General features: G+C 43.6%; 2 protein-coding genes and 1 long non-coding RNA gene across 13 annotated transcripts in view; 2 read left to right on the top strand and 1 right to left on the bottom strand.

Annotated features, from left to right (window-relative positions):
* PIR (pirin) overlaps positions 1–7,490 on the top strand; it is a 106,130-nt gene extending 98,640 nt beyond the window's left edge. For 6 of the 10 annotated variants that reach the window (XM_039506637.1, XM_039506647.1, XM_039506618.1 and 3 more), the window contains 2 exons: positions 5,364–5,430; positions 7,081–7,490. In XM_039506637.1, the coding sequence (XP_039362571.1) occupies positions 5,364–5,430; positions 7,081–7,196 (183 nt within the window). In that variant the 3' untranslated portion in view covers positions 7,197–7,490. Of the gene's footprint in view, positions 1–2,811; positions 3,062–3,870; positions 4,002–5,363; positions 5,431–7,080 lie in introns of those variants that run through there. The other 4 variants (XM_039506667.1, XM_039506687.1, XM_039506677.1 and 1 more) reach the window with 3 other exon arrangements.
* Positions 1–14,762, bottom strand: part of LOC120386816 — a 39,756-nt gene extending 24,994 nt beyond the window's left edge. Inside the window, exon 1 of the long non-coding RNA XR_005589932.1 lies at positions 14,706–14,762. This is a non-coding gene — a long non-coding RNA (uncharacterized LOC120386816). The remainder of the gene's footprint in view (positions 1–14,705) is intronic.
* The window catches only part of VEGFD (vascular endothelial growth factor D), a 33,524-nt gene continuing 21,041 nt past the window's right edge, over positions 7,846–20,328 (top strand). The window contains exon 1 of one of the 2 annotated variants that reach the window (XM_039506581.1): positions 7,846–8,456. In XM_039506581.1, the coding sequence (XP_039362515.1) occupies positions 8,367–8,456 (90 nt within the window). In that variant the 5' untranslated portion in view covers positions 7,846–8,366. The remainder of the gene's footprint in view (positions 8,457–20,328) is intronic. The other variant, XM_039506591.1, reaches the window with a different exon arrangement.

The following is a 20,328-nucleotide window of genomic DNA, read 5'->3' as shown; positions in this document are numbered from 1 at the left end:
TTACCTTACTCATGCATGTGGTCCCACTAACTGCTTAGGGTTTGGCCTGAGTCTAAAATGCACATGGGGAAACCAGTCTTACATCTTCTGTTTCTGTTATAAAGTACATCATCTTCAAAGAAATGTAATTGCCACTTGGATATAATCTGACCTCCATCCCAACATGCAGCCATGGTACAATCTGTTACCAAAGCTGTTCAGTTGCATGAGGCTACTATAGATGAGGAATGTTCAGTCAGATTTCTTTGATATCCTGTGAGCTCTCAATCAGTAGCCACTTTGATTACCTCACTGTTAGGGTGACCAGACAGCAAGTGTGAAAATTCAGGATGGTGGGTGGGAAATAATAGGCGCCTATGTAAGACAAAGCCCCAAATATCGGGACTGTCCCTATACAATCAGGACAACTGGTCACCCTACTCACTGTAGAATTTTAGTGTAATCTGTAAGCAAATGACTGCATTAAAAACCCCGCAGATCGTATAGGGTGACCAGACAGCAAGTGTGAAAAATCGGAATGGGGGTTGGGGATAATAGGAGCCTATATAAGAAAAAGACCCAAAAATCGGGACTGTCCCTATAAAATCGGGACATCTGGTCACCCTAAGATAGTATATCAACTTTGTTGATATTATTCCCTGCTGAAATATTTAACATTGTTCTGACTGAGGAGTAAGTTAAATGCCAAATAAATCTACCTTGTCTGTAGCAATAGCAATACAGAAGTCATGGGTAGGAGTAGCCATGTGGATTCTCTTGCTTGCTGATTAAGGGGAATCACTTGTAGATAGTGAGCAGGGTTAAGGATGTTGATGTGACTTGCAGTCTTGTCTTTCCTTGACAAATCATATGTTTGGAATGGTCCAAAAGTGTTTATTCAGTTGTGCAATTGGTGCAGTCTACACCCTTGTGTCCCATGACAATTTTGCAACAGCAATACGTGCCTTTAAGAGAATGAGGTTCTATTATTGTAATTTCCTCCTTGCAAAGCATCCAACAGTTCATCTCTTTTGCTTGCAGTCTCTTCAGTATGCAGCAACACATTTGTTCACTGCTCCAGGGCACTGGGATCATATTACACTTTCCTTGCTTATTGTACATTGACTGCTTATGAAGTATCAAGTTGACTTGGAATTGTTCATCTTGGTTTTTACACCTTTAGTGGCTATATTTGTTACCTCCTCCATAACCTTCATCTGGACAGGTAATTACATTCTGACACCACTTGCCCTCTAAGGACCACAGCAGAGTATCAGATTCCAGCATGTGACCAGGTCTTTGCTATAGTGGGCATTGGATGTGGAATTCACTCCATCAGAAACCTGCCTCTCCTCCTTTTTTTCCCTATTGTCCAGTACCTTAACTCTTTCATCCCCATATTTTATATTTTTCTCTTCCCCTCTTTTTTATGTTAGATTTCCTCTTAGATTTTTTTACAGTGAAAAGCGAGGGGGTTTTATTCTATTTTATAACATTTGAGGGCATTTTTGAAATAACAAGAAAAACAAAAGAATTGTGAATTCATTTCACCATTTTGTAGTTATTGTTTGGTAACCATTTCAGCTGTGTTCTGACTACATGTCATATAAACACATGCTAAGGGCCACACGGTAGTCAGCCCATGCACAGGCATGCAAAGGGAAGAGAGTATAAAGAGCTTCCATTCTCTTTTATCTCCTGGGTTGCAGGAAGCCACAATTATAGCTAGGGCCCTACCAAATTCACGGCCACAAAAAACTTGTCATGGACCGTGAAATCTGGTCTTTTGTGTATTTTTACTCTATGCTATACACATTTTACAGGGGAGACCAGTGTTTCTCAGACTGGGGGTCCCGACCAAAAAGGGGGCAGCAGCGGGGTTCCAAGGTTATTGTAGGTGGGTCATGGTATTGCCATACTCACTTCTGCACTGCCTTCAGAGCTGGCTGGCCGGAAAGCAGCAGCTACTGGCCAGGCATCCAGCTCTGAAGGCAGCACTGCCAGCAGTAGCATAGAAGTAAGGGTGGCAAGGGGCGGCCAGTGAGTGGCGGCTGCTAGCCGAGGGCCCAGCTCTGCAGGCAGCAGCACAGAAGTAAGGGTGGCAATAGCATACCATGCCATCCTTACTTCTGTGCTGCTGCTGCTGGTGGTGACGCTGCCTTCAGAGCTGGGCTCCCAGCCAGCAGCTGCCGCTCTCCAGCCACCCAGCTCTGAAGGCAGCACTGCAGCCAGCAGCAGCGTGGAAGTAAGGGTGGCAATACCACAATCCCCCTACAATAACCTTGCGACGCCGCCCCTCCATACTCTTTTGGGTCAGTACCCTACAGTTGCAACACTGTGAAATTTCAGATTTAAATAACTGAAATAATGAAATTTATGATTTAAAATCCTCTGACCATGAAATTGACCATGTAGACTGTGAATTTGGTAGGGCCCTAATTATAGCCATTTCTGTCCTGATCAGTGGCTCTGTGGGCTACTGCCTTTAAGGGTGTGAGTTGCATCAAAAGGGCAGAGAGGAGGCAAGGTTATGGAATACCACTCCTCCACAGCAGCCAGTAGCTCTCGCTTGCTACAGATGGGATATTGCACCCTCTTTAGCATAGGGACAATCTCCTTGGATGTGTATGTACAGCGCCTAGCGCAACAGGGCCCTGATCCTCAGGAAAATCTCTCTGGGTGCTACTGTAATAAATATGAAATAAGGGGTGGCACAGCAGTTGTTGTCTCCAGGAGATTTGGGCACAGTGTCTCCCATAGAGAGAGCTGTTTGAAAAATTTCAAAGTATTCTACATTTTGATGATTTATTTCTGCATTTTTTTCCCTACCAGCTCTCCTCCTGGATCTTCCTGTTGGGCTGTATGGGCCTTGCACTGCCCTCTGTTCTGGGCTAGGCCTTAGGGCCAGATTATGCAACTATCTATAGCACTGAGCAGTGAATTCATGATTATTGTCATTCGTATGTGCTAAAGCTGAACAATCATCCTGCAGATATCTAAGGCCCTGATCCTGAAAAGCACTTGGTACAGATAGAATCCTGTGTTAGCACAGTGCCCCATTTCTCTGCCTGCATTCAGGGGTCCACCAGCCTAGAGTAACTTGTAGGATCAGGGCCTAAATTAGTTGTTTGATCATTAATAATAAAAATATATATATTCAGATCAAACTCAGCACTTAGCTTTACATTCCAAAACACTGTGCTAGTATGTCTAGAGAGTGAAGTTTCTGGTTGCAACAGTCATGATATTAACAACAGTTTTTTACTAAAACCATCTTTTAGAAGTTTAATAATGTGTGTCTGTTCATTGATAAACCTAAAATCAGTATTTAATTGCTGTGTCATAAATATCTTATTAAAGCTAAATTAGATCCTTATTTGAGACACTTGAGATAATGACCCAATTTTTCTTTTTCCTTGTAATTGTAAGGAGAACAAAAGGTCTTCTGTGTGTGGATTAGTTATAGGGAATGTGTAGATCCCCTCACAGGATCAACTTACAAATACTTACTTAATGATTTTAGCTGGGAATTATGTTAGCTTCCTGAACTTTGCATAGTGCAGAAACGTGAATTGATGCAGAAATCCTATAACTAATGGTTTCAAATGCAAAAAATGTGATGAAGTCATATGTTATTTTGAGGTCAGGGTTAATTAACTGCTTCTATTGAGCTCATATTTTACTGTTGCAGCCTGAAACTACCAGTTTAATTGGTGATAATCTAGGGCCTGATCCCACAAATCCCTTTTCATGTGAGTAGTCCCATTCGTTTTGATGGACTACAGTGAGCAGGCTTCACAGAATCATGTTGTAATGTTTTGCTACATGTCTCTGGATTAAGATGATTTTTGTTTCCAGTGCTTCTCTTTTTGTTTTGTTTGGCATGTGGAGATGTTGGTCTGGAACCGTCCTTGGGTATAATCTGTTGTTAAATACCTGAAAGGAATTTATTTTCTCACCTGAATTTTCACACTAAAATATACATGTGAGCAGATACTACACAGAAAGAATTTGATACCAGAGGAAAACTATCTGTTCCTTGTTTTGGCTGTATGCCACTACTTCCCTCCTTGTGCTCCCATGAGGCCTACTGCGGTACAGTGCAGGAGGGATAGCTCAGTAGTTTGAGCATTGGCCTGCTAAACCCAGGGTTGTGAGTTCAATCCTTGAGGGTGCCATTTAGGGAACTAGGGTAAAAATCTGTCTGGGGATTGGTCCTCCTTTGAGGAGGGGGGTTGGATTAGATGACCTTCTGAGGTCCCTTCCAACCCTGATATTCTGTTTCCCTCTTATTCTCAAGAACCATTCTGCAGTGGACCTACCTCCCCTCAGGGAGGCCCTGTCAAGTAGTTGTATCCAGTCCAAAGAGCATAGAATATTAGGGTTGGAAGGGACCTCATCTAGTCCAACCCCCTGCTCAAAGCAAGACCAATCCTCAGACAGATTTTTGCCTCAGATCCCTAAATGCCCCCCCACCAAGGATGGGGTTCACAACCCTGGGTTTAGCAGGCCAGTGCTCAAATCACTGAGCTATCCCTCCCCTCCCCCAAGGGTCTTCTGCTGCTTCTGGGCTACCTTTCACCATGCCCATTCCTACAGTGCTGAGCTTCTCCTGAAGGCCCAGCCCCGACTTGAGCCACTGGCCCTCAGGATTTCTTCTCTGGAGTCCTTCCCCTAGTCTGGTTCTCCCCAGACTGGATATTTATTCCCAGGCCATCTGCCAGGAGGTTGGCGTTTCCCAGCCTCCTCCAGCCATGCCACCCTCTCCTTCCAGGGCCAGTCACAGGAGACTCCTCCCCACTGTAGCTCTCTTCCAGCTGAGTTTCCCCACTCCCCCATCACCCAGCTCTTCCCCAGCTGAGTCTGATAAATGAATTGAGCCACCTGCTCCCCAGCCAGTCAGGATCAATTGCAGAGGCTTATCTGTGACAGGCGAGGCTGAGCCTATCTCCCCATAAAGGGCCAGCCAGCCTGTGACAGTCTATAAAATGTCTGTCTAAATATAATCTATAACAGGGGTCAGCAACCTTTCAGAAGTGATGTGCCGAGTCTTCATTTATTCACTCTAATTTAAGGTTTCGTGTGCCAGTAATACATTTTAACGTTTTTAGAAGGTCTCTTTCTATAAGTCTATAATATATAACTAAACTATTGTTGTATGTAAAGTAAATAAGGTTTTAAAATGTTTAAGAAGCTTCATTTAAAATTAAATTAAAATGCAGAGCCCCCCGGACCAGTGGCCAGGACCCGGGCAGTGTGAGTGCCACTGAAAATCAGCGCACGTGCCGCCTTTGGCACATGTACCATAGGTTGCCTACCCCTGATCTATAATAACATAACCTAAATATATGTTGCTATTTAATGCATTCCGTTTATCAATTTAGGGTCCTGTAATAAGCCATTTTGTCTTAGTCGCTGGGGAACCGATTAAGGAATCCGTGGTACAACATGGTAAGCATTTCTAGTAAACAAACCACTGGTTGGCTGGTTGATGGTTTTGTCTTGTAAACTAGAAGAAAGAATTCCAAGGATGTGCACCATCTCCCATACCTGCCACCTTTTGGAGCCTGTTATGTTCCTCTCCATCACAAATACAGTGATTGAAAATGAAAGTCAGTGCCTCCCATGTTCCCCAGCCAGTTTGTTTGTATATGAGATAATGCTATTGGACTCAAGGTGTATTCTTTGTATTTCTGTATTCTAAAAATATAATGTACTATATTTTTAAAGTACTATACTTTTCACTTTTAGCATGTTTTCCATCCATGTTTGTTTGAAACATTTTAAAAATAACATGAACCTTGAAAAAACTCTCATGAAATCCATTAGGGACTTCATTATTGCTACTGATTTTTTTTTGTGGGGGAGGGGACGGAAGTGCTCAGATACTAACATGATGGGTGACGGTTGTGTACTGGAAAACGAAAGACATCTGAGTCAGGACATGGTGCGGTGGGCAGGGGGAAAGTTGGGAACCATGGGTGCAGATAGTATGAGCAAGCTGTTTCCTAGAAAGTCAGTTAAGTTAGAGTTTCTCCACATGTCTGTTGACTCTCTTTGCTTTGTCTCTGCCTTCATTAAAAACTTTAAAATTTGATTCACATCCCATTAAAGTCAACAGGAGATCTTCTCTTGACTTACGTGGGCTTTGGGTCAAGTTCTTAAAGAGGAGTTTAAATATAACTGTCTGCACCTGCAGCATTTGACTTCATTTTGTAAATATGATGGTATCTGTGGCCAAAAGGGAGCACTGTGATCGTCTCCCCTGACCTCCTCTGTAACACAGGCCATAGAACTTCCAGAGATACTGTTGAGAATTTCTGCACTACTAGTAATACCTAGCTGTTAATATGGCACTTTTCATCAGTAGATCTCAAAACGCTTTACCAAGGACATCACTATCTTTATCCCCATTTTACAGATGGGGAAACTGAAGCACAGAGAGGTGAAGTGACTTGCCCAGGTTGCCAAGCTGGGAAGAGATCCCATATTTTCCAAGTCCCAGTCCAGTGCTCTGGCCACTAGGACACACTGCCTCCCCACACTAGAGCACACTGAAGTAGTGCCTCCGAAGGGAAGTTTACAGTAAATCAAACAGGGTCATGTGCTGTACTTGGGATGGATAGAAGTGTGGGAAGGAGAGCAGAGAAGCCAAATGTTAAATGAGGCATTTAAGTTTAAAATATTTTTAGATTAAATAGTATTTGAATTAAAATGAATAGTTAATTAACTGATTATAATGTAGTGGGGAAAGGCACTATTTGTACAGGGTAAAATTCCCCCTTTGGCAAAGGACCTGTTGAAACCCTATGATTCCCCTTGCAAATGGAGGGAGGGGTGAGGGGAAGGGGAAGACACAGAGAGCAGAAGACTCAGCACATCCTGCCTGGGGAAGGGAACTCCATGCCACCCCTGAATGAAGCAATACAGCAAGGTCAAGCCACAATCACTGGGGACAAACTGGTTGGCAGGGGTAGAATGTTGCATTCAGAAAACAGGTGGCAAAAGACTAAAGCCACAAATAATATAACAATGTGTGTTTCAAAAATAAGTAACAGATCACAGCTGAAAATATTGGATTAAAATTATTTTCTATCCTAGGGCCATTTGTGATGAATACTCAGGAAGAAATTATACAAGCAATTGATGATTACAGAAATGCAAAAAATGGATTTGAGAGAGCTGCCACCTGGAAGTCAAAGATAGGAAACCAATGATCTGCAATGTTAAGAGTGTAGCTGGGTGTTTCATATTTACATCATTAGGGTCTAATCCTGCAAACCCTTACACATGAGTAGTCCTGTTGCCTTCAGTGGAACTACTCATATGAATAAAAATTACTGGATCAGGCCAGTAGCGTATATTTAGTATACCTAATTACCAAGGTGTGTATGTGTGAATAATGTTTTTTGAGGGTTAATGCTACATTTTTGCATATATATGTATATGTGTGTGGAAATGCATTAAGTGATTTTGTTTTGGTGTACAAAAATATATTTCTCTTTTGCTGCAATAAAGACTTTCATTTTAAATCTATTGCTTCATAAGGTCTCTTTAAATAAAATTATTTATTTAAACTATTTACTTTCCTTTGTGGCACTCCATTAAGCAGATCTTACAGCCCAGAAGATATAAAAGAGTATGTGGTCGTCTCCCCTTTTAAAAAAAAAAAGGGGGGGAAGTAGCTATTGTAGTGCGTGTGCTGTGGAAGAACGTGTGCTGAAGTTTCATGTTTCAGGTAATCTTTTTAAAATAATGGCAGTCTAGATTGCATCAGTTAGTTTAAAAACTGCGATGCTATTGGTAGGGACAGAATGGGATTAGAGCCAAAGTTTGACTCTGTTTCTGCCAAAGTCTGTATCAGATTTAAGACACATGCTTCTGCAAGCTTCCACAAAGGTTGTGAAAAAAGTTTTAATACAGAGTTGGATTACAGCTCTCTGTAGCTCAAAACATTGGCCGTTATACTACCATCTTAAAAGGCAGCTGTAACACAGAGCACGGAGTATAGCATATTTTTATATTTTCTGGACCACAAATGAATTGAGTCCCTTTGTGAGTCCAGATGGGAGATCAGTTAATAACGTTAATGTGAATCTGTACCTGGTTACTTGTGAGAGTATCCGATAAAACCAAGCAAACCCTTAAAAACTTTTTTCAAATGTATCTAAAGAACATTCTACGAAATGACATTGTCTAGGTGAATTATAATTGTGTTGGATGAGACAACAGTTATTTACTTTCTCACGTGCATATTCTGTTTGGATTTACAACTGAAATTTTGGAAGCTTTTTTTTTTTAATTGTTGCAAGAAATGCATTTCAAAACAGAGCCTTCCAGCTGTATGATATCAACTGCGTAGTAATCTGTGGATCTTAAACATCAGAATGTACAAACCGTGGGCAACCTTGAATATTTTCATGGTGTCTTTTCTGCATTTCCTGCAGGGATCTGATTATGAGTATGGACCTGTGAAGGTAGGTGGGCTTTAATTTACTAATACAGCAAATCTCAATTTGTCTGAGAATACATGAATTGCTTTGCATGAAGTGGTGGTAGTGTCTAAATGATTTTTGTTTGTTTACCTATTTGGTGGTGTGAATTATTGTTGTTCAGTTACACCGATATCAAGTGAGCAGAGAGGAACCAGTATTCTGTACTAAATAGTTAATCCATAATCATTGTTTGATAGTTTTGCCCTTTTAAATTTGCCTTACAAAGTTTCTGCCTTAAATAAATCCTTTAATATCGGTTTTAAAAATAAAAAATTAACTTGAAAGTCAGAAAATTTAGATTTTTTTTTAAAAATAGATGCTCCTTATCATTTTGCATTAGTATATTATCTAGGGAATTACTTACAAGGTATAGTAAGATTTCCTCTGAAGCACTTGTTCAGTAATTTGCCACCAATTAATGTCTCTTTTCACTGTTGTTAAAAGACTTTATCCGGATTTTTAACCTATGCAGTGACAGATAATAATACAGCATATTGACCAGAGATTCAGTTTTCTTCTGAATGGGATTTGTACATTGAAAATTAAGACGAAGCATCCTCATGAATGTGGGACTTTTCAGATCTGACTTTTTGAGAAAATATAAATACCCCCCAGACAGTAATTTCTAAAGGAAACCATGAGTCAAATAAGATTCCTAGTTTGTAGGATTTCCAAGTCACAGTTAATCCAGTGTGCTCCTGAGACACTAGCAAGTCCTTGTGACATTAAGTTAAAAAAACACCACCAGTTACTCTTGTTCTTACTTCAGAGAACGTCTTCCTTTGCTAAGCAATGACCACATACTAGTCCATAAAACACACTGAATTTTGACCTCTGTTCCAAGAGGCTGGGTTGCACACACAAACGCAGAGATCCACTACAAGAATGACAATTAGCATTAGTGCATGATATGTGTTTGAGAATGACAAATGACTAGTCCCTCTGCATCCTCCTGGTATGAAGTTTTAATTTACATCGTGAACAGTCTGTAATTTGAAACAGTGAAGACTAGTATAATCAGTTTGTTCATTTCCTTTGCACCTTGATTGACAAATCATTGGTTTCTTCCATGGAGATGACTAAACCTATATGTGAGTGGGTGCACAACAGAAGTAAAAGATATGATGAGAACTCTGTCTGCAGATACAGCACAGAGTGCTAATTCAGTATATTGGTAGTCCAATAGTTATGTGAGTAAAAAGTCTTTCACTGAATTTTGTAACAGTATACGCTCCCCCAAGAATAAATACAATGGTTTATTTAGCTATGATATTCTTAATAGCTTTTCTGCACACTGTATGTATTATGATGCCACTGTCATGCAGTCTTTTCAACATATGTACAGCTGTAATGGTTGACATTTGGCTGCACTGTCAATTAGTCACAGTTTGGCCATAACATATTACTGCAGTATAAGACCAGTTACGCTCCAGCACTAACATGAAGGTGTGGTGTAGGTCACTCTAAAAAAAGATCTGTGTTTCAAGCAGACTTCACCACATGATAAAAACCAAAGTTAATTTCTCTGCTTTCTCATACTTGAAATATTCTTCTCTTTTTTGTGGAGAGAGAGATTAGTGGTTGAGTTTTAAGCACATTTAAGTTTTTAGATATTTTACTTCTTGATATCAAGATTTTGATATTATTTTGACATTTACTTCAGATGAATTTCCTAAAAATACAACTCTTTAATGTAATGATGTTTAACGTAATCCATAGATTCCTAGCCATTAGGGAGAGAAAATGCTATTTGATTAATCTAGTCTAACTGCCTGAATTTTGCAAGACTCCGATCTACAGCACTTCTACTATTGTCTGGCCTCTTCCCCTGGTAGTTTAACCACTGCCCAGTTGCTCCTCTTGGGTAAGATCATCTCTTCTGTTATGCCGTACAGAAGGGAGTAAATGGACCTAAGAGGCCATGTGGCGAGGAAATATAGCTATGTAGGATCATATTGTGACTTATCTGGTGCTATTTAGCTGTTAAGTATTTCTCCTGCTTGCAAATAGCAGCTCTGTCACCCCAGAGGGTTGAATATGTAACCAAGGATGCTACGAACATTACTTTAGTTGCAGAACACAGAAAATATATAGCAATTTATACCATAAACTTCTAAAGCTCTTTTACGTCAATGAGAGCTGTGATTGAGTAACAACTGCAGAATAGAGATGTGTGTAGTATATTAAAAATTACACTCACGTGCCGTTAAGGAACATTAGTTGGGTTGCAAAGTCAAGCATGCAAAAGTCAGAAAATGCCAGAATTAAGATTGATTTTTGCGTGCTTGACTCTGCAACCCTAAATAATATTTTACATACAAAATATGTGTGGAATTTCCCAAATTAACCCCCCCCCTCAAAAAATAACATCATGTGGCATCATATTGCCATCCACATAGTTCATCAGCAGGGTTGGAATCTTTAGATCCACCACAGACCTCTGCCATTTGAGGTAAGAGAGTAACTAATAGCAATGGTAGGTGTCTCCTCTGTGTGGCCCAGTGCTAGAGGGGGGGATGAGATACACACTTTGCCAGTAGGTTTCACAGATATTTGCTGACTGCAGAGGAATGTTGAGAACCCCAGGAATTTTGGGTTGCATTCCAGACTCCGTAGGGTAGAGTCTCTAGTGGGCACAGACCCTTCTGCCCATTCCTCCCTCTCCCCGCCTAGGATTGCCAATATTCCCTTATTACAAGGGACGTCCATTATTTTTTCATCTCTGTACAACAAGACCGGGACTTGCTGAGTGCTGCAAAAAGCAGATAGAAATATGCCTGGTGAATGTAGATGAGTGCTGCTTATTAATTATTATTGATGAAGATAATACTATCAGGAGAAGGGGTGGGGTGGGGATGCTAAGAGAATAGTCCCTTATTTTTTAAATACAGTGTTGGGAATCCTACAGGCCTCACCCCAAGCTTGAGCCCTTCTGCCCTGCCCAGTCTCTTCACTACTCCCGGCTCCTCATGCCAGACCCATTCTCCTCATCTAACTGGTATTCAGTTCTGTAGCTCCTCACCCCACTCCAGGTATCCTTGCCCAACCAGTCCCAGTTTTCCCCTCTGAGCAACCATCTGCCCCCTCCCCACACCCAGTCCCAATCTCCTTGCCCCACCGGTCCCAGTTCCTCCCCTCCCAGCATCTCCATCTAAGCTGTTTCTCTCCCCATCATCTACTCACTGATTCCCCTGCCCATCTTCCCAATTCCCACTGGCTCCCAATCTCATCCTGGGCTCCTCCTCCAGTCTCAATGTCCCCACCTCACCGGGCTCCTTGTCCAGCTCTCTTTGCCCAGCCTGTCTCAGTTATCCCCTCACACCCTGGCTCCTTGCTAGATATGTCTCCCCTGCCCAGTAGTTCTCAATCCCAGTCTTGACAGTTCCAGCCCTCCTTACCCCCCAGCTCTGTCTCTGATCCCAGTTCCCTGCCCCAGCTTCAACATCTCCCCCCGCCCTCCCATTTCCCTCTCTGGCTCCCCGTCCAAGCCACCATCTCCCTTCCTGCCAGCCTCCAGTGCCAGTCTTCCTGCCTCCACCTTCGGCCCCTTATCCCAATCTCCTCCCCACCCACCCTCAGGTCTGGCTCTGGATCCTTGTGCATTCAAATTAGGCAATGTCCTTCTCCACACTGCCTGAGCCCAGAAGATGGGGCATTGCATGCACCAAAGAGACAGACTCCCTCCTTTCGGTTTTGGGGCCTGTGCCTGGCCCAGCCACCCTTAGCTGCAATTACAGGGGAAGTCCTGCTCACCCTGGGCTGGAGCATGCTCAGTGCAGATGGAACCTTTAGAGATTTCAGCTGCTAAACTCGAAATCATCTCTACAGAACATGTGAGAGCTGTGCTTTTTCAAAGGCTGATAATTTGGGTGGATTTTCATGCGAATGGCAAAAGGCACATTCCTGACACAAAGGCCATCTGCTTATCAAACTTCAAGTAACTGCTCCACAGCCTGGGGGGGAGCGGGAGCTTCTAAATTAAAGGCCACCAGTTTTTTAACATGAACTAAATGGTGTATTTTTCTGTAAACTCATTCATGGAAATGGCTGAAGCATTTTGGCTGAAACTTTCCAAAAACAAAATTCAGCCAGAGGCAGACATTTGCCAGGAAAAAAATTCATCCTGAACAGTTAAAGTTTGGTAAAGTTATGAGCAACTGAAAACAAAGTCTTCTAATGGGAAGTGTGGGGCATCCTTCATAATAGATAATGCTGCCAGCCCCATCTAAAATAATGGCAGGCATCAGTAGTGACTCTACAGCAAAGGTCGTGTTGCGATTGGCACAAAATTGGAAATCCTTCTAATTCACACTTTAATGATTGGACCCAGGCTGCAAAATTTGGCACACTGGCTCTTCAGACAGCAATTGCATTTTCCATGTCACTTTTTGAAGACTGTTTATTAATTTTTGCAGAGAAAACATTAAGAAATGTTCCCTTGTTGAAATTTTATCCTGACAGTCTCTTATTTTTAGGAATCTGCTGGCTAAACAACCCCAACCATCTTTTCCTATCTCTCTCCCAGAAATTCTCTATTTTTAAGTATCACAGGCATAGGCCACTTTTTCCAGAACTTTAAAATTAAATACTAAAAGAGCGATTCCTTTTATTCATCATAACCCAACTGATCTCCACCAGAAAAGCCAATGGAACTGCTCCGAACTGTCAGCTACTTCTGTTCTCCAACACTACAGCTGTCTTTGTAATGGAGCTGCAAGTTCCTCATCTCTGAAACTTGGCCTTCAACTTTCCCTGCCCCTTTTCACCCTCTGCTAACCCTTCTTTGAAACGGAGAGATGCAGCCTAAGTTGTCCGATCCACAGCCCACCTCTCCTGCCGAAGTCTGCTCCCTCTGGCAGACCTCCTGTAGTTATTAGGGAGGAGCTCTGGGCTTACAGACCTGAGGAAGACCATTGGACTGGAACTCCTTTGCTAAACTTGACTTCAAGATAAGGGATCCTAGATATTCCCCAGCCCCATGAAAACCACTGTACCTTCTCTAATTACTCATGCATCCACACACAGTTAAAACCACCCCTTTTCTAGGCAACCCATACTCATGCAGTTAAATCTGTAGAGGCTGTTTGCAGTCCAACAGTCTTCCGGAGGCCCATCAGACTGGGATTCCCACAGGAGGCTTACCAGAGGTAGAAACTGCCTCCAGACCACAACTGGTACATCCATTCCTGTGGCATGGCCCTCACCAGTCCACCCAGCTTGCTCTGCTGCACAATGTGGAGAAAGGGGGCGTGGGTCTGTCTTCAATATGATATTCATCTCCAGGGGTACATAGCTAGAGCAGGCCTTATGCCTCTGCGATCACAGGGAGTGTGAATGTAAATGATCTTCATTCAGGGTGCCCAGGGAGGAGGGAGGTTCTACTTTTCCTTTCTAAAAGCCGGTCATGCTCTGTCCCTTAATGACCACACTGGCATTGTTTTTCAGACAAAAACTATGCATCAGTGCAGTGCCATCTATAACCCTGCTGTTGAGGTCAGGAAATTGGAAGCTGTGGAGTAAGTGTGTGTGACATTAAATTCTGAGGCTGACCTGCTTAAAGATGAGCTTGTAGGATGCAACACCCTGAAAAACCAAAATCCAATTGAGATTTTGCAAATCTAAAACACAGCATCCTAGCTCCTTCTCAAGTGCCAGCTGTGGTCAGTGGCTGTGTTCTGCAGAAGATTTTGCCCACCTTTCATAAAAAGATGAGTCAGTGAATTTCCTATCACATCTGACTCTTTCCTTGTGGAGGCTACAACACCTGGAAGCAGAGCCTAGCACACAGTGACCAATAGAAAGGGAGTTTCAAGGCTGCTGGAAAACATTCCCTGCTTTTAACTAGGCATCTCTTCAGTATTCCTTTCACCTCACTTTCTATAACAGTTGGCAAACTGTTTGAAACTACCAGTATGAAACAGTGGCTTTCAACAACAGTTCTTGCTTTTGCTGTACCTTTGCTGATGTTGATTTACGGTGACTGAAGTTGATAGTCACTATGAGCAATGTCTTACAAAACCTGCACAATGTTTCTATGCTCCCCCTGAAGAGTACGATTTCCCTCCAGTAAATCATGGAGAAAGCTGGTTTGTTCCTGGCTTCTATCGCTCATCAACTTTCAAAGCAACACAGGAAGATTAAAGCAGAATTCTGTTTTATTGCCATCCCACACTGCATCAGTCCTTGACTCTTTTCTTATCCATTTAGAAAGGAAACTAATAATGCTGTTACCTTAGATAGCACAACTCTTGTTCATGAGAAACAGCAGGACAAATCCTCCTGACTGCACAGTCTCAGTAGGAAATGTAATGTCTGGAGATTCAGCAGACCTCTCTTAATACGATGAGCTGTTTAGGGTAATCAAACACAGGCTGGCAGATGCTTTCAATCAATCATTAGCTGTTTGAACTAAAGACAACAGCTAACTAAACAGGGACATCAATCTTGGCCCACAACTGGAAGGCTATAAAACTGGTGGGGAGAAGCTATGGTAGACGGGGAGTGGAAGACATTTTCAGACAATCGTGGGGGGTCACCATTCTGCTGGTTGGTGATCACAGTGAAATAAAAATAAGCAAGTAACTTGGATATAGCAAACATTTACTTATTGATGGTCTTCCTCTGCATCCCTTACTCATGCCTTGTCTACATGAGAGATTTGCTTCAGCTGTACCACCAGCAACCAGTCATCAGTGTTGTTGCACTGGTGCAAACTCCTAGCATTGACAAACAAATCAGAAACAAGGCTAGCCTGCTTGAAAATGGGGTAAGCTACTCTGGTGCAAATTGGGGCTTGTAGCAGATTTGCCTGTCTGCAGTAGTGGTTTTGTACTGGTGCAGGTACTCCAGTGGCTAGCTGCAATCCCCAGAGTGGATGAGGCCTGAGTAGTGTTTACCCACACGCACAGTATTGACCACTCACCATCCACTTGAAGCAGCGTATTCTTATGCACTGCTTTAAATCTAGATTTGGTTTTATTGAGGCTTTTTAAAAATCATTATCATAAAAAACCTCACATAGCAGTTGTGTTGTTATAGTGAAGTGACTGGGGACTATGTTTATTTTAAAACCTCTTGATATAGCAAGTGAGTGCACTTATAAAAGCTGACCACTGCTATATCAAAAGGGGCTTTAAAATAAACATTGTTTTCAGTCCCTTAGGGCTAACTCTTGCCCTGAAGGCACAGCCATAGTACAGAGTGGAGGGGTGCCCGACTGCCACAGGTGAGCAGTAGGAGGCGTTCTGCTCCAAGGAGGCAGGATACCTCTCAGAGCTCGCTGGCACACAATGAAAGCACACATGCAAAGCCGTCCCTTGGGTAGGGAGAATCGGGGCACTTTGGGGGGCCCCACGCTTCAATAAAATCGGGACCGTCCCGATATTTAGCCCTTTGTCCTGCGTCCCAACTGATGTACAGTCGGGACGCCATTTGTCCTGATATTCAGGTGAGGAGGCAGGTGGGGAGGTGAGGCAGGAGGCAGGCAGGCGAGCGGGGTGAGGAGGTGAACGAGGAGGTGACAGGCAGGCGGATGGCGAGGGGGAGACCAGCGGGTGGAGGGATGGGGTGGGCGCGCTGGATGGATGGCCAGGAGATTAGCGGGGAGGTGAGTGGCAGGCAGGCGGGTGAGGAGGCAAGTGGCAGGTGAACAGTGGGGTTGGGGGTGAGGAGGCGAGCAGTGGTCAGGTGCGCTGAGTGGATGGCGAGGAGACTAGCAGGAAGGCTGATTTGTCCTGGGCCCCGCACCCCACAGGGATGGCCCTGCACATGTGGTACTACATCCTTACTCCCCTTGCACTGTGCCCCTCCCTCTGGGGCTACTATGGATCTGCCCTGTCTCCTCCCCATCCCCTTAGGGGTACTGTGCCTAGCCCTTGCACAGACTGCAGGGGCAGGGCAGAGGAGAAAGGTCCTTGCGACATTCCCCCCACCAAACATTGTGCACCTGCGTGAGGGGCCAGGCAGAATTTGGACTTTCATGATAACTATGCAAAGTAGTCACGGTTTTCTGTGTATATAGTCAGCAGAGCAAACAAACACAGCATACTAGTTTGCTCATGTTCAGATTATTCTACTTGTTGAGCTGCATTTACGTGCCTATTCTTCCCCCCTCCCTCTTCCCCCCCACAAAATATGATTTCTAGTGTATGACTTCTGTCTCCTCAGCTGGTGATACAACGCCATCTAGGGTCCTTGGGATCTAAACAGAACTGCATCAGGTAGCCAGCTGGAGGCATGCTATGGAATGGATGACATTTTGCAAGACTGAATGGGCATCACACTGAGGTTTGGAAAGGGACGATTCCAGGGCTTGTTTTGCAGGTGGCTGTATTTCAGCCACAGGCACTTTTCTAGCTGTGGGTTTCATGCTGCGCCTAATGACACGCCTGCAGCACCACTGACTGCAACAGTGCTGTTTGCATGGAACTTAAGAGTTAAGTTTGGCTCCTGTTCAAGCGCAAGACGTTTGCATCTTGCCGGTGTGCTCTTTGTAGTGCTGCCAGTGGAGAGTGATGCGCACAATTGGTCAAGCCCTTTAATTTGAATTAGGAACATGATTCAGAAGCCTTTTCCTTTGGATACTTGACTGACCAGCTAGGGAAATATTACTTAAGAAAAATTACAGTTCCAGGAAATTGTATGCATGAGGGAGAGGTAACATAATTTCAGTCAATGATGGCAGTTGCTCTGCATTATACAGTGACATTTAGAAATCCTGCTTCTTTGATTGGCTAGTCACCGTTCTAAGTCATTGATTAAAGCAACGCAGGTCAGAACCGGATACTGACGAAAGGACAAAACAACAGAAAGCTCCACAGCATTAAAAGAATATTTGCAATGAATAGTGCATAGTCAGATTCTCTAGCTCGCTTCTCCATGTCTGGGACAGTCCAGAATCATTGTCCAAAGCCCTGGGCCTTGCAAATAATGGACAGTTACCAAACTCAAATGGCAACTCCCTGGAAACATTCATATACCCCTGTAATAGAACATTTCTTGACATGTGTGTCCTGTCACAGTATTAAACTAGCTCCTAATATTCTCTGTGATACAATATTACTAATCAGTGTCTGGAGTGGAATTCTGTACTGTTCCAAGCCTAATTTCAATTTGGAAAGAAAATATTACAGCATCACGGGAAAGTATGGGTGAATATGGTATTTATACAAACAATGGTCCAAAGAATGTTTTAATAAAGAGCTACAAAGCAGATGGTACCATTTGGCTCGTACTGACTGACTTAGACAATCCCAGTGCATTTAAGATGGAATTCACTGATGCCCCTTCACATCCCAAGATATTGGATTTTGCATGGGGAAGCATGCGTGTGCGTGAGAAGGGATATGGAATCCACTACCTCAACTATTGTGGGCTAAGACAGGGCAGGTCCTCACTACCTCCGGCCCTGCTTCTTTCCTTTCCCTGCCTCCCAGTAGCTGCCCTTCTTGCTTCTCCTCCCCCGTCTTCTTCTCACTGAGCTTGTCAGTGGTTTCCCATCCAGGAGCTTTAGGAGTCTCCCTCCAGTCTTTTTCTCTGGCTCCCCCAGTATAAGCAGAAGGTGGTCTGGCTGCAGCAGCTCTCCTCCTGCCTGTGCAGCTCCTTAGCCCCACAAGGATCTGGACTGAACACTAAGAGGAGGGGGCTGTGGGCAGCATACATACGTTAAAAACAACAATAATAATTGAGATGAAAACATGGGCCCCAAATCAGCCACCAGCCAAGGATGGATGGAATGCAGTTGGCATCTTCCCTGTTCAGGTACAGTCCCTGGAGCCATCCTGAAGGCCACTGAAAGGGCAAAGAATTGCTGGAGCATAGCTCCATGCCTGCCACATGCTACCTCTGCCTTGGAATGGTCCCTGCAGCCAGGCCTGTGGTGGTGAAGCTCCCCATAGCAGTGGACCTTCCAAGGGGAGAGATTGAGGTTGTCCTATGGCTCGTTTGCACCAGTCTAGCTAGAGTATAGGAACAGTGCTGCACTGCTCCATCAGGCCCATTCTTGTTAATTTCATATTTATCTGTGGGACTGCTGTCTCTGTGATTAGCCTCCAGAAGGGTGTGTGGTTTGTGTTCTCTTGGCTGACTCTGCACTTCAGTAAGAAAACCAAGAGATCTGTATTAGAGCAGTGTGAAATGTTTATGTTACAAACTCCAAACTCATTGAGAGCTTGCTATCATTCATAAACCTTGCAACCTGATTCTGAGAAGTAATGTTGTTTAAATGGGAGAGCAAACTGACTCTCTAAACCCTCCCCGACTCCTTTCCGCAAGCATACACTCACCTCCCCGTCTTTTACTACAAAAGCTACTACTGGCTAACGGGGGAGGCGGGGAATATATTTGTGAGATGCCTTTTGATAAAATATTAGCAGCACTTAACTGCAGCAAGCGTGACAAAAAATTGAATTGACCTGAGTTTATTTATGGCTTTACCTTAAAATCTGCAGGGTTTTTTTTGTTGTTGTTGTTGTTTTTTGCTTCCTTTGAGTTTTTGAGTTCATCCAGTTCAAAGGCCCAGAGTGAAACCCTGAGGTAGGAACCAAAGCACATTACTTTGCATATGTCTCTGAGGGCTTTGATAGTATAAGCATGCTGTTAAAGTGCTAGAAGTCCGATCTGCATTTGCTGTAGCTTTACAAAGGATGCAATTCCAGTGAACGAAATCAATCAAACTATAGAACAGCTGCTTCCTTGAAATCACAGTGTAACTAATATAGTTTTGCTGTGAAAACACATCACATTCAGCTAAGCCAGTAGCCATTTTATGACCATTTTGTGGCTATGAATGTGAAGATTAAGAAGCAGAAGATTAATTAAACCTCCTATTTCACGGAGTGAGTTACTAGGATATGGGAGATTGGAAGGAACTTTTCCTCATGCATGGGATCACACAGTTGGAACATGATAAGCATGTTTCCCTGTCTCTGAAGTTTTAGGTAGTGGTCCAAGAATGTGCTGCCAAGATTTTAATGAGGAGCTCCGTGAAATATTCCCCCTCTGTCGGTAATACATGTGACATTCCCTGGGTAGAATACTCCCCCTAACACAAATCCATCAATCCCCTCCTCCCTTACACAAACTCCAGACAAAACTTGATTCATTTTACATATTTTTTACTCCCAGAAATCCACCCATTACAGACTCCCCCACCTCAATCCTTCCATCCCTACCCTAGGCCCCAGTACCTCACAACCCACCATGCTCCAGTGCTCTTCCTCACAACATGCTGGTGGTGCAGACATGTTATCCTGCAGCTTCTTTTACAGCAGTGTTGGCAGGCAGGTTGTCCTGCTCTCTGACTGTAGAAGGGCTGGATGGGTGGAGAGGAGGTCCCTTTTGTGGGTAGGGTGTGGTCAGTTGGAGAAATGGACCCTTTTTACTTCTTGATGCAGGCAGGTGTCCAATGAACGCGGGAGATCTCCCCTAGCTGTTGTGAGTAGCCGATGGATCTCGCCTAGGCTAGCGCTTGGGAGAACAGAGCTCCAGGCTCCCTCCCAGTATGAGCTCTTCAAACTTTGGTTGACAGCTGGATAGGCAGGCACTAGTAGGGAGAGAGTTGGGCTGCAGGACTCCCACTTGGTGTAGCAGCAACTTGGCCATGTCTTCTCCTCTTCCTCATGCATTGCTGGAGCAGCTGGCTTGGAGCTGCAGGGATTAACAATGCATTGCCTATGTGGCCCTATAGCTACAGGGGGAAGATGCAAGAGGTCATGGCGGTAAAGAGCATATTCGGAGAGGGCTGAATACTTTAACAGCCTTAGCATTTTGGCGCGTGTTGTGAAACAATTGCTGCTGTCTGTCCATGATTATCACATCACTATGCAGAGGGCCACGCTAAAGATTTTGGGATATA

Source organism: Mauremys reevesii, linkage group 1 (genome assembly GCF_016161935.1).
Source record: "Mauremys reevesii isolate NIE-2019 linkage group 1, ASM1616193v1, whole genome shotgun sequence".
NCBI classification, from domain to species: Eukaryota; Metazoa; Chordata; order Testudines; family Geoemydidae; genus Mauremys; species Mauremys reevesii.
Note: the sequence above shows the minus strand (reverse complement) of the source record. Positions and strands in the feature narration are given on the sequence as shown.